A 19,836-nucleotide genomic window follows, 5' to 3' on the forward strand; every position below is an offset into this window, starting at 1 on the left:
TCGTTGTGAGGATCCTGGATGCTTATCTTATCTTATTCATCAAAGAAGATTCTTTTATCAGTCGTCAAAGTAGTGGATATGACAGGTCGTTCTCCGTTCTCCAACTTGGTTTCTTTGGCGTGTCTTTTTGCCGAGGAGAAAGAAGTGCCGCATATATCTGAGCCACCATAGATGAAGTTGATTACTTGTGCATCTGGTGGGGGCGGAGTTGCTTTTTGTGGGACCTCTTCAGGATCCTGGATCCTCGACTTTTTTCTTCCCAAGAGCTCTTTGAAATGGCCTTTGCTTAGGAGGTATCCAATTTCCCTCCTTAAGCCAATGCAATCATCGGTATGATGGCCAAAGTCTTCATGGAATGCACACCACATGGACTTGTCATTGAAGGATGTTGTTTTCTCAATCTTCCGAGGCCACCTTGCTTTCTCTCCAAGATCCTTCATGGCACAAATCAAACCATGAGTATCAACAGAGAAGCAATATTCAGAAATACTTGGGTAGTCCTCATCATCATCTCCTTCTTCAACTGCCTGGACGTTTTGGTTGTTGAATTTGGAGTAAGGCTTCGAGTTATTGTTCCTGAATGAGGATCCTTGTTTCTGGTTAGGAGATTCTTGCTTCGTTTGGGCCCCTAATCGTTCTTGGATCCTCTTGTCATCCTCCATCCATATGAATCTTAGTGCCCTGTTCTTTACTTCATCTAAAGTCCTGCAAGGAGTTATCACAAGATCGTCATAAAATGGGGAGCCCCTTTAAAGTCCCATCTTGAATGCTTCAACAGCCGTAGCCATATCAAGATTAGGTATTTCTAGGGCTTCCCTGCCAAACCTTGTAACAAAATCCCTTAAGGATTCATCATAAGGTTGAAAACTCTATATAAATCACTAGTTAACTTCTCAAATTTCCTACTACAAGAAAACTGGCTGTTGAACAAGTTAACTAAATGTGAAAAAGAAGTAACAGAATAAGGAGGAAGACTTAGCAGCCATTTAAGTGCAGATCCTGTTAGTGTGGATCCGAAACCCTTGCATAGACAAGCTTCCTTGAGTCTTTCAGGAATTGGATTGATCTCCATCCTTTCCCTGTACTGAGCCATGTGCTCATCCGGATCAGTGGTCCCATCATACACCTTCATGTTGGGTGTTTGAAAGCGTTTTGGGATCTCCGCATCGCATATCGGTGGAGCAAATCTGGACAGCTTATGGCTCCCTTCTGGTATTTCAGGAATTGGACGGACTATCCTGGCACGCTGGAAATTATATCCTTAAGCTTCTGGAGTTCCCTAGCCATAGCCTGATTGATACTTGTATCCTGCATAGAGCCAAGGTTAGTGTCTAAGGATATGTGATTATAGGCGTTACCTCTTGGTTGGTTGAACGTTGGCATCCCAGAAGTGTAGTTAAGATAAGAGGCATCTGCTACAGTAGCAGGTCCACCAGAGGAAATGGTTTGCATGGGGATGATGTCCCCTTCATGGACCTCAGAAGACCTTTGATGGTGAATTCCTGAGGATCCTTGATTCTGCCAGAAGGATCCTTGAGGTTGGGAGCTGAAGAATCCTTGAGGATACAACCCAGAGGATCCTGGTTGAAGGATGGATGATCCTTGTTGAAGGAACGAGGATCCTTGAGTTTGCTGACCCATTGACCCTTGTTGAAGGATAGATGATCCTGGCTGAACGAACGAGGATCCTTGAGTTTGTTGACCCATGGACCCCTGTTGAAGGATAGATGATCCTGGCTGAAAGAACGAGGATCCTTGAGTTTATTGTCCCATGTACCCCTGTTGAAGAATAGATGATCCTGGCTGAAAGAACGAGGATCCTTGAGTTTGTTAACCCACGAACCCTGGTTGAAGGATGGATGATCCTTGCTGAAGGAACGAGGATCCTAGAGTTTGCTGACCCATGGACCCTTGTTGAAGGATAGATGATCCTGGCTGAACGAACGAGGATCCTTGAGTTTGTTGACCCATGGACCCCTGTTAAAGGATAGATGATCCTGGCTGAAAGAACGAGGATCCTTGAGTTTGTTGACCCACGGACCCTAGTTGAAGGATAGATGATCCTTGTTGAAGGATCGAGGATCCTTGAGTATGTTGAGCCACGGATCCTGGAGTTGTGAAATCCAGCACCCTAGGCATCAAGGTAGTCTGATCCTCCGTTGGCCTCTTTCTTTTCTTGAGATCTTCAATTTCATGTAGGATCCTCTTGTTGGTTTTGTTATGCTGCTCCATGTATGCCTTAACCTGTGAAAACATTGTAGAAACATCATTGTTAGATTTGACCACCGAAGTGGCAGCAGTGGTTTTTGAGCTCTAGAAGACTGGAATTTGTGTCTTGTTTCCAGCCGCGGTGGTCCTTGGAGCTGCTGCTAGCGGAGGAGGCATCGGTGGTAAGGTTCTTGGTGAGTGAGAAATTGATGAAGGCATGGTGGATGAAGCAGAGGTTGATTGAGAGGCCATTGATAGTGATATGAGTATAAAAGGTTGAAAATTGATAGAAAGTAATCTGGATTATAGCACCAATTTCCCCACGGTGGGCGCCAAATTGTTTTGGATAAAAATATGCTAAGGATAATGTATCCAAATTCGTTTAGTGAGGATTAGTGCTATGGTGATGAAAACAAGTATGTATCGATTGCAAAAACAAACACACGGATTTGTTACGGGGAAAAGCCCTTGATCTGGTTCGGATCACCTGCACAAAAACCCCGGTTGATGACAAATCGTCTATCACCACTTTATTAATCAAAAAAGGGTGTTCCAATTGTTGGAGATATTGATCAGTATTACAAAGATAGCTAAGTGAACGAGCTGTGATAGAGAGAATGATCAGGTGTGTGTGAATACAATGTGTTTTCAAACTGATCATAATCTCGATTATATATAAAAGATAATAACTCAATGGTATTAATAATAAAGACTATTAATTAATAATCCATAAAAATCTACCATTGTCTTCAATATAGTCGTAACAGCCACTTTGACCACGTGCTTCATCACTCAGGCTGCGAAATATGGGGTAGACCATGTCTCTTAGCCGTTACATCTGTCAAATATAATGTTATACACAGGAATCAATCGTTAGTAAATAATAAGTACTGAGGATTCTTGATCCCGACGAGATCTGAATAAGGATCACTGATCCAAGAACTTATGTTAGGATAACGTATCCACAGTGTCAAATTTCTGTGCACTAACAACAACCAAACAAGACAAGTACATAACTAACCCTCTAATTGACTAATACCAAAATAGTGCTTATTCTTTTAGTACAATATTATTACACATCATTATCCCTACTATAGTAGTGGGTGGTTGACCATAAAGATAAACACCTTTTAAATATGTTTAATATTAATAATGTGAGAGAATTGATCCTATTTTCTTTTTAAAGATGTACCTTTAGCGTATATTTTATTCTCCATTATCAAGCATCTAAGCAACGCTTGAATCAAGTATTGGAGGTCTTGCCACCTTCCTATATATAAGACACTCTCCCTGTTGCAATATGCATTAAAGCTTTCACAAAACTTATATCAACAAAATACACAATTTGGTAATTAGTTTTCATCTTTTCTTGCCTTTTATTTTCCTTCACTTTTTAATTCACTTTCATAATATTTAACATGTTTGTCTTGATGATACCATATATATTCAATTTATAAATAATTGTTTGTTACAGTTTTTGTAACATGGAGCACAACAGAGGACTCTTTAATCATGGTGGTGGTGCGCACTACCATTCACAACATGGAGCATACTCGCCTCAAGGGTATGCTAATATTAATTGCCCTCCTGCAGGAGGATACAATACTCAACCAGCTGGTTATTCTTCATACGGGTATCAACCGAATGGCTATTCACATTCTTCAGGTGTCCACCATTCAGGTTAGTTCAAATGTGAATACAATAATATTCTTTCTTGCAACCACAAACATGTTTGCATGTTCATCTGTGTCTACTACTGGACAAATCAACTTGCTCAAGATGAAACCGGCCGAGTCGAGCTGGTTTGGTTTGTAAATGAGCCCAGCCTGAAACAAAGTTGGCTTGCTTGTTAGCTCAACTCGGTTGTGTGTGTGTGTGTAATGTTTGAAGAAAACCCTCTTGAAACGGCCACATCCATTCTTTCAGCCTAGCCCGAGCCAGGGCCGTCTCCGAGAATTGCTAAAATATTTTAGGCCGAAGGCAAGTATAGATTCAGGCCTTAAGTAAAATATAATTTCGATAACTCATATATAAAAAGTAATGATACGATGATAATTGGGTTATAAAGTTGATAATTTGGGTCTAAAAAGGAGTTTTAAAAAGAATATATATATATGAATATATAATATTTTTTTTTCAAATTTTCGGGCTTCCAGGATGATCGGGCTGAGGTTGGTCGACCTCCCTGCCTCCCCATCCAGATGGCCCTGGCCCGAGCCAATTAAGAGTGATTCGTTTGGTTTGGCTTGTCCATTAGTTGGCTCGGTTGAACTTGATTTGGACTTGTTATGTATTTTGTTGAACTTATTTGCATATACTTTGTGAACTACTTAATGATCGATAACATGAACTATTGAACTTAAAATGTGTTTAAATGTTTAATTATTACATTTTTTTTTTAAAACCGAGCCAAGTTATGCTAGCTCGGTTAGAAACAAGTCGAGTTGAGCCCAGCGTCGCTCTGGCTTAGCTCGTGAACAACCTTATCGATGTCGTCAAATCTTGTTTATTTTAAGACGAAATGTGTAAAGTGTACGTTCACATGTGAAAACAGGCCACAGAGGATATGCTGGACATGGTACGGGACTCCTAGCTGGTGGTGCAGCACTTGGAGCGGTTGCTGCATATGGAGCCCAACATCTGTCCCATGGGTCTCATGGCTATGGTCACGGATCCCATGGCTATAGCCATGGTTCCTATGGATATGGAGGCGGTTATGGGCGCCATGGTAAGTTCAAGCATGGCAAGTTTGGCAAGCATGGAAAGTTTGGCAAGTGGAAATAAATCTGCTTAATTTGTTCGAGTGTGCTTGCTATATGTTGTTACTAAAATTGTCCTACGGTTGTTAGTAGTTATATAATTAAATGTGTGTTTACTTTGTATTTTGTAACCATAAACATGTTGGTTTGGGAATAAAAACAAAATAAGAGGGCAAACGGCGCTAGAATCTTTCTCACTCGTTTATATAAGTCCATTTGTGGTAAATGTTTTGTTGCTAATATTTTATCACGGAAACATACTAATGATTTTCCCAAAGCATTCATGCGTTTTATTTTTCCTTTCTTTTGTACTTATTTTATTAGATGTTTTCATGTAAAAGAATCACACGTTTTATTTTATGCCTTATATAACTATTTTTTGACTCGGCGCGTTGCGTCGGGCTGCTCGAGTATCTATATAGTGTGTATAAACATTTTTCAAAGCCGCGAGTCATAACCATTAGTAATGGCTTTTGATAATTATACACCAGAGCACAATTGTTATATCGAATATGTATGTTTTATCGGGTTTAGAATGTATATAAAAAAATAGAAACTATGTCCAAATTTTAAAGACTGCAATTGCTAATCAAACCGACCAAACAGTTGGGCTTTGATTTGTTTAAATCACACATCCAAATCTATAGTTTGATCAAAACTCATTATTCATGATCACATAATCACTTTCAAATAACACGTCAGATTACTAAATGGCTTGGGAGATTTCTTAATGATCATCACGCGATGTGGAGAAGAGTAGTGTTGTCTATTCACGGGTCCTCGCGCTGTTGGGGGCTTGCTCCGGTTAATAATGGGGTTTCTGGGGTTTGGAAGAATTGTGTTATGTTTTGGAACAAATTTAAGGTTGATGGTGTGGGTTTTAATAGAGTGATCCGGGCCACAGTTGGGAATGGTCGCCAAGTTCGGTTTTGGATGGATTTGTGGTTGGGTTCGGCGCCGATTATGGACAAGTATCCGTCCTTATATGCGGTAGAAAAACATAAAAATGTCTTGTTAGCAGATCGGTTGGTGGTCACTGGATCCTCTTGTCGCATTGTGTGGGATTGGCTTAGAGCTTCTTGCTCCCAACAGGAGGTGATCGAGAAGCAAGAGTTGGAAGATCTCCTTCAAGGGGTGGTGATGGTTGACCGTGAAGATTCATGGTCTTGGGCGGTTGGTAGCTGCAAAGAGTTCGAGGTTTCGACGATTAAAAGATGGATGGTGCGGTCCGTTGTGGATGCTGGGAGTTTCGGTTTTCAATGGAGCGATTGGGTTCCGAAAAATGTAATATTTTTATGTGGAGGGCCGTTCTGGATAGTCTTCCAACCAAGGAGGCTTTAGCTAGACGTCATTTGCATTGTGATGATCATAGTTGCGCTTTATGTGAGAGTAATGAGGAATCGCTCGAGCACTTGTTAACCGGGTGTTTCATTTCTATGGCCGTTTGGAATGCGATTGGTTCATGGTGCAACATCCCTAGATCTTTTGTTTTCCATGTCAATGATTTGGTGGAAGTGCATAAGGTTTGTGGTGCGACGGGGAACAAGAGATTGATTATTCATGGCATTGTCATCATTACTTGTTGGAGGATTTGGCGGGCTAGGAATGAAAAGATTTTTTCGGGCAAGAACACTAAGGTGGTAGAAATGGTTGCGGATATAAAATCTTTGGGTTTTCTTTGGTACAAAAATAGATCTAAGATAGGGGTAGTGGATTGGAAAAGATGATGTTTATTTGATGTAACGTGATTGTTGTTTTTGGTTTTTGGATTTCGGCGTCTTTCTCCGTCTTGGGGAGAGTCGTTGGTTGTGTTTGTTTTTAATGAAAGTCAATTTTCAAAAAAAAAAATAACACGTCAGATAAACATATATTTTGGACATGTGAAGTCAAATCCATTACTTACCATATACCTCAAGAGACCTCTTTAATCAGCACCTTAACTCAGAATCTCCTTCAAATTATTCCCAAGATTTTCCACTAAAAACAATCAAACAAGTGCTTTCATATAGATTAATATGGTGTAATCAAAGTATTTCTTGAAATGTAATTTGTTGTTGATACTTACAGTGGTCACACAAACAACCCACAAGTGAATAGGTTCTTGCATAAAGTAGTCGAATAATTTTGTTACATATCACACGAAGACTTGTATGATTTGAAGGTGAATATCACTTACTTGCTGAAATAACCATATGCAATAATCCAAATGTTATGGTCATACTTTCATGGATTTAGAAATTCAAATCGCATGTTACTGAATCATATTCATATTTTTTTTTCAAATTTTAATTTTTTGGTCAGTTTGACCATAAAAGTCAACTATTGCTAAAATTAATTTTGAGCCGCCCAATGTCAAAATTGCCCCAGGAAATTAAAAATAACCAAAACAACTTCACGTTGCAAGTTTTGAACTTTTTGGTCAGCTTTAACCATAAAACTCAACCTTTGCTAAAAAATAATTTTTATCTGTGCAATGTCAAAATTGCCAAGGAAGTACAAAAGATAACCAAGGCCACTCCATGTCGTAGATTTTAATTTATTGGTCAGCATTAACCATAAAAGTAAACCTTTGGCAAAAATCAACTTCGATCCATGCAATCTAAAAAATGCCCAGAAAGTCAAAAATAACCAAAACAACTCTTTTTGACCATAAAAGTCAACCTTTTTTTGTAAAATAATTTTGGAGAGTAGTAACCGCGCAGCAGAGTATGATGTAGTCGACGTAGAGTTCCCCTTTAGAATGTATAGTTAACGATGGTGTTAGGGTTCTTGAGAAGAATCTGGTTTAGGAGAGAGAAGACACATAAAATTGTATGCGAAAATTAGATTCTCTCTAAATACATACCTAAGCCTTTATTAGTTAGTAAGATAATATTATCTATCAACAATTATCAAGAATAATATTTTCTGGAATTATATTTCATGTAGCACCTATGTGAGAAGCTACTTTGTCCACGTTCATAAAAGGATGTTGATCCACTTATTTTCTTATGCAGCCCACGTGCAAAACTTTCATGCATGGAAGCCTTATTTGTTTTTCAATTTGAGAATCGTATCCTTGTTGAACTTCCACAGTTCCACTAAATTAGGAGATTTAATTAAATTACTATCTATTTTAAATTTAAATATTGCAATGCTTGGGTCAACAACGTTATTCCTGGTATGATAAATGGGGTTACCATGGAATTGGAAACCACAGAACCGCAAATTCATAACCATACTTCTCATTCAATTCCACCGTTTCACTTGACACGGCCACATATATAGGAAACCCACCAATACTCGTTGACATATGGCTCATCCAAGGGAAACGCTAGACCACCCTTAGTCACCACATCACCATCATTTCCCAACTTTGCCACGGCAGTACTTCCATATTCATCACCACCAAGAACCATAGTAAGAGTTTGTTCCACAAATAAATATCCTTCTCATGGAAATCAACCCCTTCTTCATCGAACCTCGTCTGTCTTCTGATATACTCACCTGATAGGTTTGTAGAACCAATGTGGGTGACGGTCAAATAGCTAGATTCTCTTCTCTCGTTGTCACAGTGAGATTGATACCTATACTAAAAACACCGACACCGAGTTTCAAAGAAAGTGGGGTAAGGTACCGGTGTTGGGACTACTCGAATACCAAAATGGTACTTGATACCAAATAGCCATCCCTAATCGTTGGTTCACTATTTTCCATTTCACTTCACTTGCCACCTCATTTTTCCATCAATGTTATATTATTATTAAATATTAATTAATTGTCATTTACTTTTCCTTTTTCCTTAACCTTAAAGTCGTAATCCTCCCTTGTTTTCCATATTTCACCTATTTTTGAGATTAAACCTTCAAGGGTTAATCTAGTGCAAGGCTGTCCAAGCTTGTTTTTATGATACATTTGTGAAAAACAAGTCTTTTAGGTAAATAGATTACATTTTACGTTTAGTTATTGTTTTGTTTCACTTGTGTATGGGTATGGTACTAAACCCGGTTTTACGACCCTAAATTTATTATGTTTGGCTTATTTTATTATATGGACTAATACAATGTTATTGGGCTGAGGGGGTTTTGTGGAGGTAACCCTAACTGGGCTAGGCCCATTAGGGTACCATGATGGTGGCCATGAGGCTCTCTATATAAGGAGGTCTCCACCTCCTTGTTAGGGGGTCATGCTCAATAAGAGCCACCACCCTATTTTTGTGTCTGTAAACAAGAGATCCTCAGGATTTCTTAGCAGTCACCTCCACACCCCCGAAAAGCCATTGCAGGTCTCAAGCAATCGAAGAAGAAGATCAAGTCGTGGTTCGTTCATCTCAAAAATCCGTGGAAACATCGTCATGGATCAGGTCAGATTCATTTCATGCTTCGACATTGGCGCCATACGTGGGACGGCAATGAACCACACTTCGCTTCTCATCTCGGCCCTCCGATCTGTTCATCAATATCTCGGGTCTACGGTTTCTTCTTTCAGATATGTTCTATGGAAATCCAAAAATCCTTAGATCTAAAAAATACTTCCGGATCTGGAAATACACAGGAAAAAATACCACCGAACTTTTGGGGAAAGCCCTTAGATCTGTCTTTTTTCTAAGTGAAATATACCAAATCTAGTTACGATTTTTTCAGATCTGGGTTCGTTTGAACAACAGTCACACTTCATATTCATGGATCTATAAATCCTATCAGATCTTTTGGTTTTACATAAAACCTACCTGATGTGGATACTCAAAATCTCTAGATCATGCGCGCCACAGCGGGCCGCATGCGCGCTCCCGGCGATTACTCTACGCCACAGCGGGTCGCATGCGCGCTCCCGGCGATGACTCTACGCCACAGTGGGTCGCGTGCGCGCTCCCGGCGATTACTTCACGCCACAGCGGGTCGCGTGCGCGATCCCGGCGATTACTCCACGCATCGCGCATGCTCACGCATACCACGTATGCTCACGCATCACATATGCTCACGCATTACGCATGCTCTCGCGTATCACATATGCTCACGCATCTCATGTGCTCACGCATCACATATGTTATTGGGCTTCACGTATGCTCATGCATATCAGATGCTCACGCATCAATGCACGCTCACGCACCACATCTGCGCGTGAGAATAAAGGAGACCTTGCGCAGGCCGCGAGTAAGCGACACAACATATGAAGAACAGTCTAATCCAGATCAGGATAAGAGCAACCATGATTGTACTCATATAGCTACTCGTCATACTTAAAGGTTGGGAATCCTCATAATATCCCATATGGCTACGCGCCATACTTAAAGGTTGGGAATCCTCATAATATCCCATATGGCTACGCGCCATACTTAAAGGTTGGGAATCCTCATAATATCCCATATGGCTACACGCCATACTTAAAGGTTGGGAATCCTCATGATATCCCATATGGCTACGCACCATACTTAAAGGTTGGGAATCCTCATAATATCCCATATGGCTACACGCCATACTTAAAGGTTGGGAATCCTCATAATATCCCACATGGCTACGCGCCATACTTAAAGGTTGGGAATCCTCATAATATCCCACGTGGCTACATGCCAAACTTAAAGGTTGGGAATCCTCATAAACCCATAGGCCACGCGCCAAGCTTAAAGGTTTGACTACGAGCCGCACAAGCACCTATGACATCATTATTATTATCTGGCCATTTGTGCCTTCATTATTATTTTGAAGACAAGCCGGGATAGTCATCCTGCGCAGGAGAGGCCCTTGTGGGCCAGTCATTATCATCATATTATAGCTCGTAAGTCGCCTCGCGCGCAAGCTTCGTTATTTTTACAGCTCGTAAGTCGCCTCGCGCGCAAGCTTCGTTATTTTTACAGCTCGTAAGTCGCCCCGCGCGCAGGCTTTATTATTCTATAGCTCGTAAGTCGCCTCGCGCGCAAGCTTCATTATTTTTACAGCTCGTAAGTCGCCTCGCGCGCATGCTTTTATATTCTATAGCTCGTAAGTCGCCTCGCGCACAGGCTTTATTATTCTCATAGATCCGTAAGTCGCCTCGCGCGCAGGCTTTTATCATTCTCGCAGCTCGTAAGTCGCCTCCCGCGCAAGCTTCGTTATTTTTACAGCTCGTAAGTCGCCCCGCGCGCAGGCTTTATTATTCTCATAGCTCGTAAGTCGCCTCGCGCGCAGGCTTTATTATTCTCGCAGACCCGTAAGTCGCCTCGCGCGCAGGCTTTATTATTCTCACAGACCCGTAAGTCGCCTCGCGCGCAGGCTTTATTATTCTATAGCTCGTAAGTCGCCTCGCGCGCAAGCTTTATTATTCTATAGCTCGTAAGTCGCCTCGCGCGCAAGCTTCATTATTTTTACAGCTCGTCACCATCATGAGGAAAACCTCCCAAAACTCAAAGACAATAAAGATAAGGCCGAAGAAAAGGGAATGAACCGCCTCATGTCCTAACACACCTCATAAAGTCCAGCGCTCCACCTAAACGCTTGCGCGCCTAGGAGCAACACTGGACTTGGGGGCTTGTAGGGGTATGGTACTAAACCCGGTTTTACGACCCTAAATTTATTATGTTTGGCTTATTTTATTATATGGACTAATACAATGTTATTGGGCTGAGGGGGTTTTGTGGAGGTAACCCTAACTGGGCTAGGCCCATTAGGGTACCATGATGGTGGCCATAAGGCTCTCTATATAAGGAGGTCTCCACCTCCTTGTTAGGGGGTCATGCTCAATAAGAGCCACCACCCTATTTTTGTGTCTGTAAACAAGAGATCCTCAGGATTTCTTAGCAGTCACCTCCACACCCCCGAAAAGCCATTGCAGGTCTCAAGCAATCGAAGAAGAAGATCAAGTCGTGGTTCGTTCATCTCAAAAATCCGTGGAAACATCGTCATGGATCAGGTCAGATTCATTTCATGCTTCGACAACTTGCATGTTCATGTGTTTGTAAGATAATCATCAAAATCATATTTGATGATGATGACGACGATCACAGCTCAAAAATCATGAGCATTCATCCAACACACGTCTTAATATATGATTAAACTTTCAAATTTAAACTTTTGGGCTTGATTTCTCAACATGCATGTATTTATTAATCACCAATTACTTGTAGATTTTATCTGTAGATATAGAGTTAAGATGAGAAATTGGAATTTGTAGATTTATTTTAATTTACTGGGTATTATTGTTTTTGTATGCTATTTAACCAAAAAGGTTATTTCATAACGATGAAATTGTGTCTTCAATCATAAAAGTTAAAACAATGTTAAACATTTCATAAAATTACTAAATAGGCCTTTAACTCGACCAACTACATGAACGGGAAGAACCGGGACTTCATTTTGTCGTGCATTAAGCAGTTAAAATTGGACTGGTAAGGCCCAACACTTGGAGCAATTGAAATTTGAAAACGAAATTTTGTTTTAGACGTAATAAAAATTGTTATTTCGGTGGAATGTTATGATAATAAACCCTTTCATATATTCCTTAAAAGAGTGCATTGATTAGTCGACTCACCTGGCCCTTTAGTTCGCACACATTTCATAAAAATCTTTAAAATGACATGGTTTTCAAACTAGTCATGTTTTAAAAAAATTACCCAAATTGGTCATTCAAAAAACTAGCCATGGTTTTAAAAAAAGTACCCAAATCGACATGGTTTTCAAAACTAGCCATGGTTTTAATATGAAAATAACAAGTTATAAAAACAAAATAAACTTTTGTATAATATTTTATAATAAGCTATAATGTTATAATAAAATTTAATAGCCATTTATAAATTTCGTGACAAAACTAACTTGGCTAAAAACGCTTCTAAAAGAGTCGTGGGCATATACAAAAGATAACCTAATTCTCTGGTGTGATAGCCTTGGTGCACCATATATTGGTGGAATCCAGTCTTACATGCAACCAGTTTTCAAGTGGAACGATAACACATATTAACTAGACCTTTCACATGGAAATCCACTCTTATGCTTAAACAGATTCTCAATTGTTAGCAATATGACATGACAACCCGTTTTCACGTATAAGCCATTTCTAACTTATAACATAACATGTATTTGGATTACGTGGAATGTTTTCAGGTTAAAGTTCATCTTTTTATACAAGTAAATATATATCAGCAATAATTTGAGTCACTTTTCTTAAGTTTTAACCCATCAATCTAACTTTTTAATCTAAGAAAAGTGGTTCACTTTTAATTAAGATAATAATAAAAATATAATAACGATACTCTCGTTAATATTGGGAAATTCACTTAGTACAATACCGTTTACAAAAGTACATAAAAAGAATATAAAATGCAAATTTATATACCGAAATGATTCAATCCATATCTTACTAGGAGTGTTCCATAAGCTTTCTTCTAGCATCCATGTCACGAGTCTTTCTCACTTGAGTCTTCAACAAATGTTTATTCAAAACAATAATTCGTTTATTGAAATTGGGTAACGGCTTTGGTTGAGGATCGTGTTAGACACGGGGCCCTTAAAACAGATTTCGTGCCTACTCTCAAGTGCATCTGTTTCACAGGGTACAACAACCGGAACAGTATGTGTACTGCCGGAGATGGCCACGAACCCGAGGAAGTCACCGACTATATTGATGTTTATCAAGACGTAGGAAAATTTGTTGAAGTTGTTTGACATAAGTATAGAGAGTGCTCATCTCTATATTTTGTCATGAGTGTGTGTAAGTGATTCCAAAATATTTTTTAAGTGTTATTACAACATGAACCAACAAATTCATTATATACTTACACAAAATGAGAACTACTCAACCAAAATTAATATGTCATAAACAATAAAATTAATTTAGTCATAAACAAGATAATTAATCTTGTAATAAACTTGAAATTAATTATTGTAATTAATATGGTTAAATACTTTTAATTAAATTTAAGTGGTGAATCAAAACCATCATATTTATTCATGATATGAGTTAAAACAAACAATTTGACCAGGTCCAAATAACTGTTCGCAACAGTCCGTTATGCAGGCGCATCACTCATGCGCTCCTACGTGGGACACGATGTCAAAGATAAATCCAATTTTCTCTTATTTGGTTATTCCAACCATACAACTTCGAGCATTGATATTCATTCATCTACGCTCCGTTTTGGACACTCAAATCAATATTTATACAACAGATATATTAATATATTATTTATGTACAAAGTTAATTAAAAACCCATTTTTACTAATAAATTTTCCCAACAATTAATTCATCAAATCGACTCTATTTGTAACACTATCTGCCCTTCAATTATTAAAAAGCGAGTATGAAAAAGTTTTTATCAAAGTTTTAGTAATAAGATAAAAAGATATATGGTTGATCACGTGCATCGTCACGGGTTAAGCAAATAAAACAACACGACACAGAACATTACCGGCCCACGTGGCAAGCATAATATACAGTCTTACTTTTCATTTTCTTTTTTATTTTTAACACATTTGAAACCATACCTACTACCTGGATAAGTTTTTCTAAGACAAATAATAATCGTTTATATTAATTTTAACACTTTTAAGTTAAGATCCCATTAAATCAGGTTTCAAATTTGACACCTTAATATTTTTAAGTTTTAACCATTTTCATCATGCAATTAAACTAAAAGACCAAAGTATTGTTTCACTTTCTTATTTTATAAGTACTAAAAGTATTTTCTATGTTAAGATAATAACCATACGATTATTATATATTATCACTTTAATTGATCATGCTAAACACAATTTTACTATTTAATTTTGTATCATGCTCCACTACCATTACTTTTTATTTTAATTTCAGAAGTGTGAATTTCAGAAGTGTGTATAAAATACCTAGTTTCGGATCTGAATCGATTCCTACCAATACTTTAACCGTGAGTACAACATTTTATAGGATTCTCCCTAGAGCCGCACCCGGAACCGGAATCAATCTGGACCTGTTGGAACCGGAAATACTCGTTCAAAAACCGACTCTACCCTACCCGGAACCCGGTAAACCCGGCCAAATACCCGACTATACTCGGATTCGGTTCCTATCTGATTCGGTTTTGACTTTTGTTGACCATATCATGTTCCAGTTCCTGAAAATGCCCAGTTTATGCACCTCTAAATGAATCTATCATAAAATTTAAATGTTTGATTTTTTTCAAGTCCGGGTCAATTTTGGGCTGAACTCTAAACACTTACGAACATATGTAAACTTCTAGCATCACAAATAATTTAACAGAATATTTTAATTCAATTAAATGTTTACATCAAAAGAAACATACTAACCCTAATAGAAATTACTCTCTTTAACTAAGATTTATCAAATGTTATAATAAAAAAGTAAATAAAATAAAGAATGTTATTTTTATTATCTAATCTAACTTCTAATTATACTGGTAAAATATACATGATTCTTTTACATGATATCACTATAGGGTCTCCACTAGGAAGTCATGTAAATATCATGTGAGCAACTTTCTATTTTATCAAGCGAATCAACTAATTTATATTTGAAAGTTCCAATAAATATTTTATAGAAATATTTTAGATGAATGAATATATATACAATTTCATTAAATATCATATTAGTAGTCTTAACCGTCCACAAATGTTTCATTAAATCATTCCGAAGTGCATGATGAGCTTCATTGTTACATAAATCCTTGAACATCTCCATGTACGCTTGGATATCAGATAATAAAATCGTTTAAAAAACTAGTCGTTAAAAATTTAACCGTTAAACTAGTCGTCACATAAAAAGTACACAAACAAAAAATACATCATTTTTGAAATAAATATAAAAAATATGTAAAATATGTACATATTTATAATATTTTAATATATTCTATAAATATATATATATATATATATATATATGGGCTATATGTGGGTGGGGGAGTGTTTGGGCCCATAAAGAGTGGTTTTTGGTGGTTTGAAAAATAAAACCTCAAACCGTGTTTTTGATTTGAACCAACCACTCCAATGATTTAGGTGGTTTTTGAGTTTATTTGAATCAAGATAAACCAACTATCGAAGATGGTCTTATAAGGTATCTTAACATTTCTTCTAATCATACAGGTCACTATCAAATGTTGTATCTAAACGAGTTTTATAGATTTATGAATTGTAAATCTTTGTTTATCATTATTTATACCTCTTATAAGGTATCTTAACATTTCTTCTAATCATACAGGTCACTATCAAATGTTGTATCTAAACGAGTTTTATAGATTTATGAATTGTAAATCTTTGTTTATCATTATTTATACCTTATTAATCCATTAGGTATTTTATTATGATTTATTTATATTATTAAATTTACCTTTTTTTGTTATATTTGTTTATAATAAAAGTTAATATTATATAACTTTGAAATTAAATAAACAAAAAGCCCATTCAACTTTTTATATTTGGTATTTGTTTCTTTTAATGGGTATGTTGACAATATCATCATTTGTAGTTCACCAAATCTCTTTCCTTACAAAAGATGCACTCCTCAGTCACCACTACCCTCCTCTCTCTGTTCTTCATTCTCTGCTTCAACGGGCCAACAATGGTGGATTCACAGGACGCCTTCAAGCTTCCTTCTCCTTTACCCAAATGGCCTCATGGTACTCCTCTCTTTATATATACATATATTATATTTGTGTGCGTTGTATGTATGCATAGACATAGTTACATTACCAACATCATTATATGAGAACTGAATTGTGGAATCTCTTGTTGTTCATCATCGTCTTTATTAGTATGATTTGGGTGTTTGGATATTCCAAATATTTGAGCCTTGCATCATATCATTTTCATATTATCCAATTTTACAGGTAGTTTCTAAAGTTTCTAAATACATGACAAAACATGAATCATTCTTGTAATTAATTTTTATTATTTTATTTATTTATTTATTTTAGTACTAAAAGAAAAGTGTAGCTACATCTTGAAAGATAAAGCTCAAATCTTGAAATATAAAATCCAAAGAATAAAGTTACAATTGGAATTACTTGATAGAGGGCATTTGCCTTTTAAAGAGACGTTCCGTGTACAAAAATAATTTAGGATTATTGGTATAAAATAGTACGCGTAACAATTGATGTTGAAGAGAAGAAAAGGTTAGATTTAGATTGATAAAGGAATGTGTGAACTAATGACAAGTAATGAAAGTGTTTGAATTAACTTTTGGTATAAGTAGTGTTGCAAAATTCCCGGTTAGACACCAATTAATTGTCAGTCCCCACTTCACTGATTAATTTTGTAACGGCCAATTAATCAATCAATGGTCAAATCCGGCCAAATAAGAATTAATCGGTTTTTCCTGATGAAGTTTTGGTCAAAATCAGTGGTTTCGGAGAGATTCCGGCCAAGATCAACGGTTTTCGACGAGGTTCCTACAAAAATTAGTGGTTTACAACGAGATTCCAGCCCATATCCGACCAAAATGTGTTTGTGTATGTATAAAACTAAAAATCACATACAAAAATGTGTGTGTATATAAAACTGAAAATTATACACTAAATTCTGATCTGATTAATTCTGATTAATCGCTAGTCCCCACCGCCCGACTAACGACTAGCGATTTTTACAACACTGGGTACAAGAGTCGGGCAAACTACGTATAACGCTTCGTCGTTGCTATATCCGTCCGACTCCACAAGACTTTTTTTCGTCTATATCTAGTAGACCTATAACTCCAAATGTATCAAAAATTACGTATATTTTAAATTGCGTGTTTATGTTACTTGCCTTTTTTTTATATAATTGGTTTATGTAACATTTTGTTAATTTTGGGTATTTGCATTTTTTTATTTTCTAGGTGGAGGGTTTGCAAGTGGAACAATAGATTTAGGAGGATTACAAGTGAGTCATGTAACCACATTAAACAAAATATGGGTAACAAATGAAGGAGGACCCGATAATCTTGGGGTAACATTTTATGACCCGATTGCAATCCCACAAGGCTTTTCAAGTTTAGGATCTTATGTCCAACCAAACAACATCCCACTTTGTGGGCACATTCTTGTGGGCAAAGATATATCAAATGGCTCTTCAAAACCCACTCTAAAGTTACCTATTGATTACACTCTTTTGTGGAGTAGCGAGTCTTTAGACATAACAAAAGGTGGAGAAGGCTACATCTGGCTTCCGAATGCGCCCGACGGCTATAAGGCCGTCGGGTACATAGTTACTGGCTCACCAGTGAAGCCACCACTTGATAAAGTCAGTTGTGTCCGTGCAGACCTCACGGACACAACAAACAGTACAACCATTTTGGAAAATGAGAAAGATCTTTATCTTAATAGGTTAAACGCATATCGTTCCGTGGGCGGTTTTCTAGTTGGAAATGGAAATGTGGTAAATTTGAAGGGTAGTTTAGCAAACTCAATGCCGAATTTGAATCAAATCAAAGCATTGATTCAAACTTATTCTCCGGTTATTTATTTCCATCCTGATGAACAATACCTACCCTCGTCCGTTGATTGGTTTTTCCAAAACGGTGCATTGTTGTACCACAAAGGAGACGAGTCCAAACCTAACCGAGTTGATACAAACGGGCTCAACCTTCCGCAAGGTGGTTCAAACGATGACACATATTGGCTAGACCTTCCACTTGATGGTTCAAGCAAAGATAGAGTCAAGAAAGGTGATTTACAAGAAGCGTGTGCTTATTTCCATGTTAAACCCATGTCGGGTGGACTATTTACCGATATTGCCGTTTGGGTTTTCTACCCTTTTAACGGAGGATCAAGGGCAAAAGTGAAATTTGTAAATCTTTCATTAGGAAAGTTGGGTGAACATGTAGGTGATTGGGAGCATGTCACATTAAGAATAAGTAATATAAATGGGGAGTTAAATAGTGTTTTCTTTTCACAACATAGTTGGGGTAAATGGGTGAGTGCTTCAGCACTCGAGTACCACACGGGTAATAAACCCGTGGTTTACGCGTCACTACATGGGCACGCGTCATACCCAAAACCCGGGTGTGTTCTGCTTGGCTCGGGAGGGTCGGATGTTGGAGTTAGAGACGACACGGCCAAGAGCGATAAGATGATGGATACGGGTGTTAGGGCGGTGGTGATCGCGGCGGAATACTTGGCGGAGAAGGTGGTGGTTGAACCACCATGGTTGAATTATGAGAGAAAATGGGGTCCTAAAATTGATTATGATGTTGATAAAGAAGTTAAAAAGTTGAAGAGTGTGATGATATGGAAATTAAAGAAAGCATTTGAGAGATTAGTGGAGAGTGTACCAAGAGAAATGTTGGGTGAAGATGGACCAACAGGGCCAAAAGTGAAAAATAATTGGAGTGGTGATGAGGATGTTTGATTATTAATTGATTTGAAACTTTAAATTGGTTGATCAAACCTTAAAGGTACATCCATTTTCAAGTTATATTATATATTAAAGTAGTTTATGCTTTTTAGATACTAGATAACTTAATTACCACTTAAAATTATAGTATATTGTAAAATAATTTTAATCATGTAAAATGGAAGAAGTAATGGTATAATTTATGTTGGTTACAATGTATCAATTATACTTATTCCGTTATCCGTATAAAATATATCAATCATAATTCATAAACATTTAAAATTATCTCTCTAATACAACTCATTTATCTAAACGAGTCAAATAATTGACTAGTTGTAATCAAAATGCAAACATGTTAAATGATGTGTTGTACACATGTAAACGGGTTATAAACAAGTTGACATATCGAGTAAAAGAGTAAAAAGTATCTTGGGTCTCTTAAAGTCTAAGCTTACCCTCTCTTATATGAGATATACACATATTTTATGATATATACCAGACTTGTTTTAATTATAAGTTAATGAATATACAACGACGGAAGGAAATGCGTTAATAACTATCATATAGTATATTTTCACTCAGTTATTAGTTCCCGAGATTGAAAAAACATCATTCTGTTATTG

The 19,836-nt window shown here is 37.4% G+C and overlaps 1 protein-coding gene across 1 annotated transcript; it reads left to right on the top strand.

Annotated features, from left to right (window-relative positions):
* Nucleotides 1–16,371: 16,371 nt before the first annotated feature.
* On the top strand, nt 16,372–19,308 carry LOC143556256 (hypothetical protein At1g04090-like). Its single transcript, XM_077045628.1, has 2 exons — nt 16,372–16,521; nt 17,718–19,308. The coding sequence occupies exons 1-2, from the start codon at nt 16,398–16,400 to the stop codon at nt 19,226–19,228; spliced, it is 1,635 nt and encodes a 544-aa protein (XP_076901743.1). The 5' UTR covers nt 16,372–16,397; the 3' UTR covers nt 19,229–19,308.
* Nucleotides 19,309–19,836: the final 528 nt, after the last annotated feature.

Source organism: Bidens hawaiensis, unplaced genomic scaffold (genome assembly GCF_021521415.1).
Source record: "Bidens hawaiensis isolate Kalapana, Puna unplaced genomic scaffold, B.hawaiensis_p1.1 tig00018487_1, whole genome shotgun sequence".
NCBI lineage: Eukaryota > Viridiplantae > Streptophyta > Magnoliopsida > Asterales > Asteraceae > Bidens > Bidens hawaiensis.

Excerpts from the sequence above, each read along its gene's own strand:
- LOC143556256 (XM_077045628.1), top strand. The coding sequence starts at position 16,398 with ATGCACTCCTCAGTCACCACTACCCTCCTCTCTCTGTTCTTCATTCTC. Across the intron at positions 16,522-17,717 it reads TTTACCCAAATGGCCTCATG|GTGGAGGGTTTGCAAGTGGA; the intron begins GTACTCCTCTCT and ends TTTATTTTCTAG.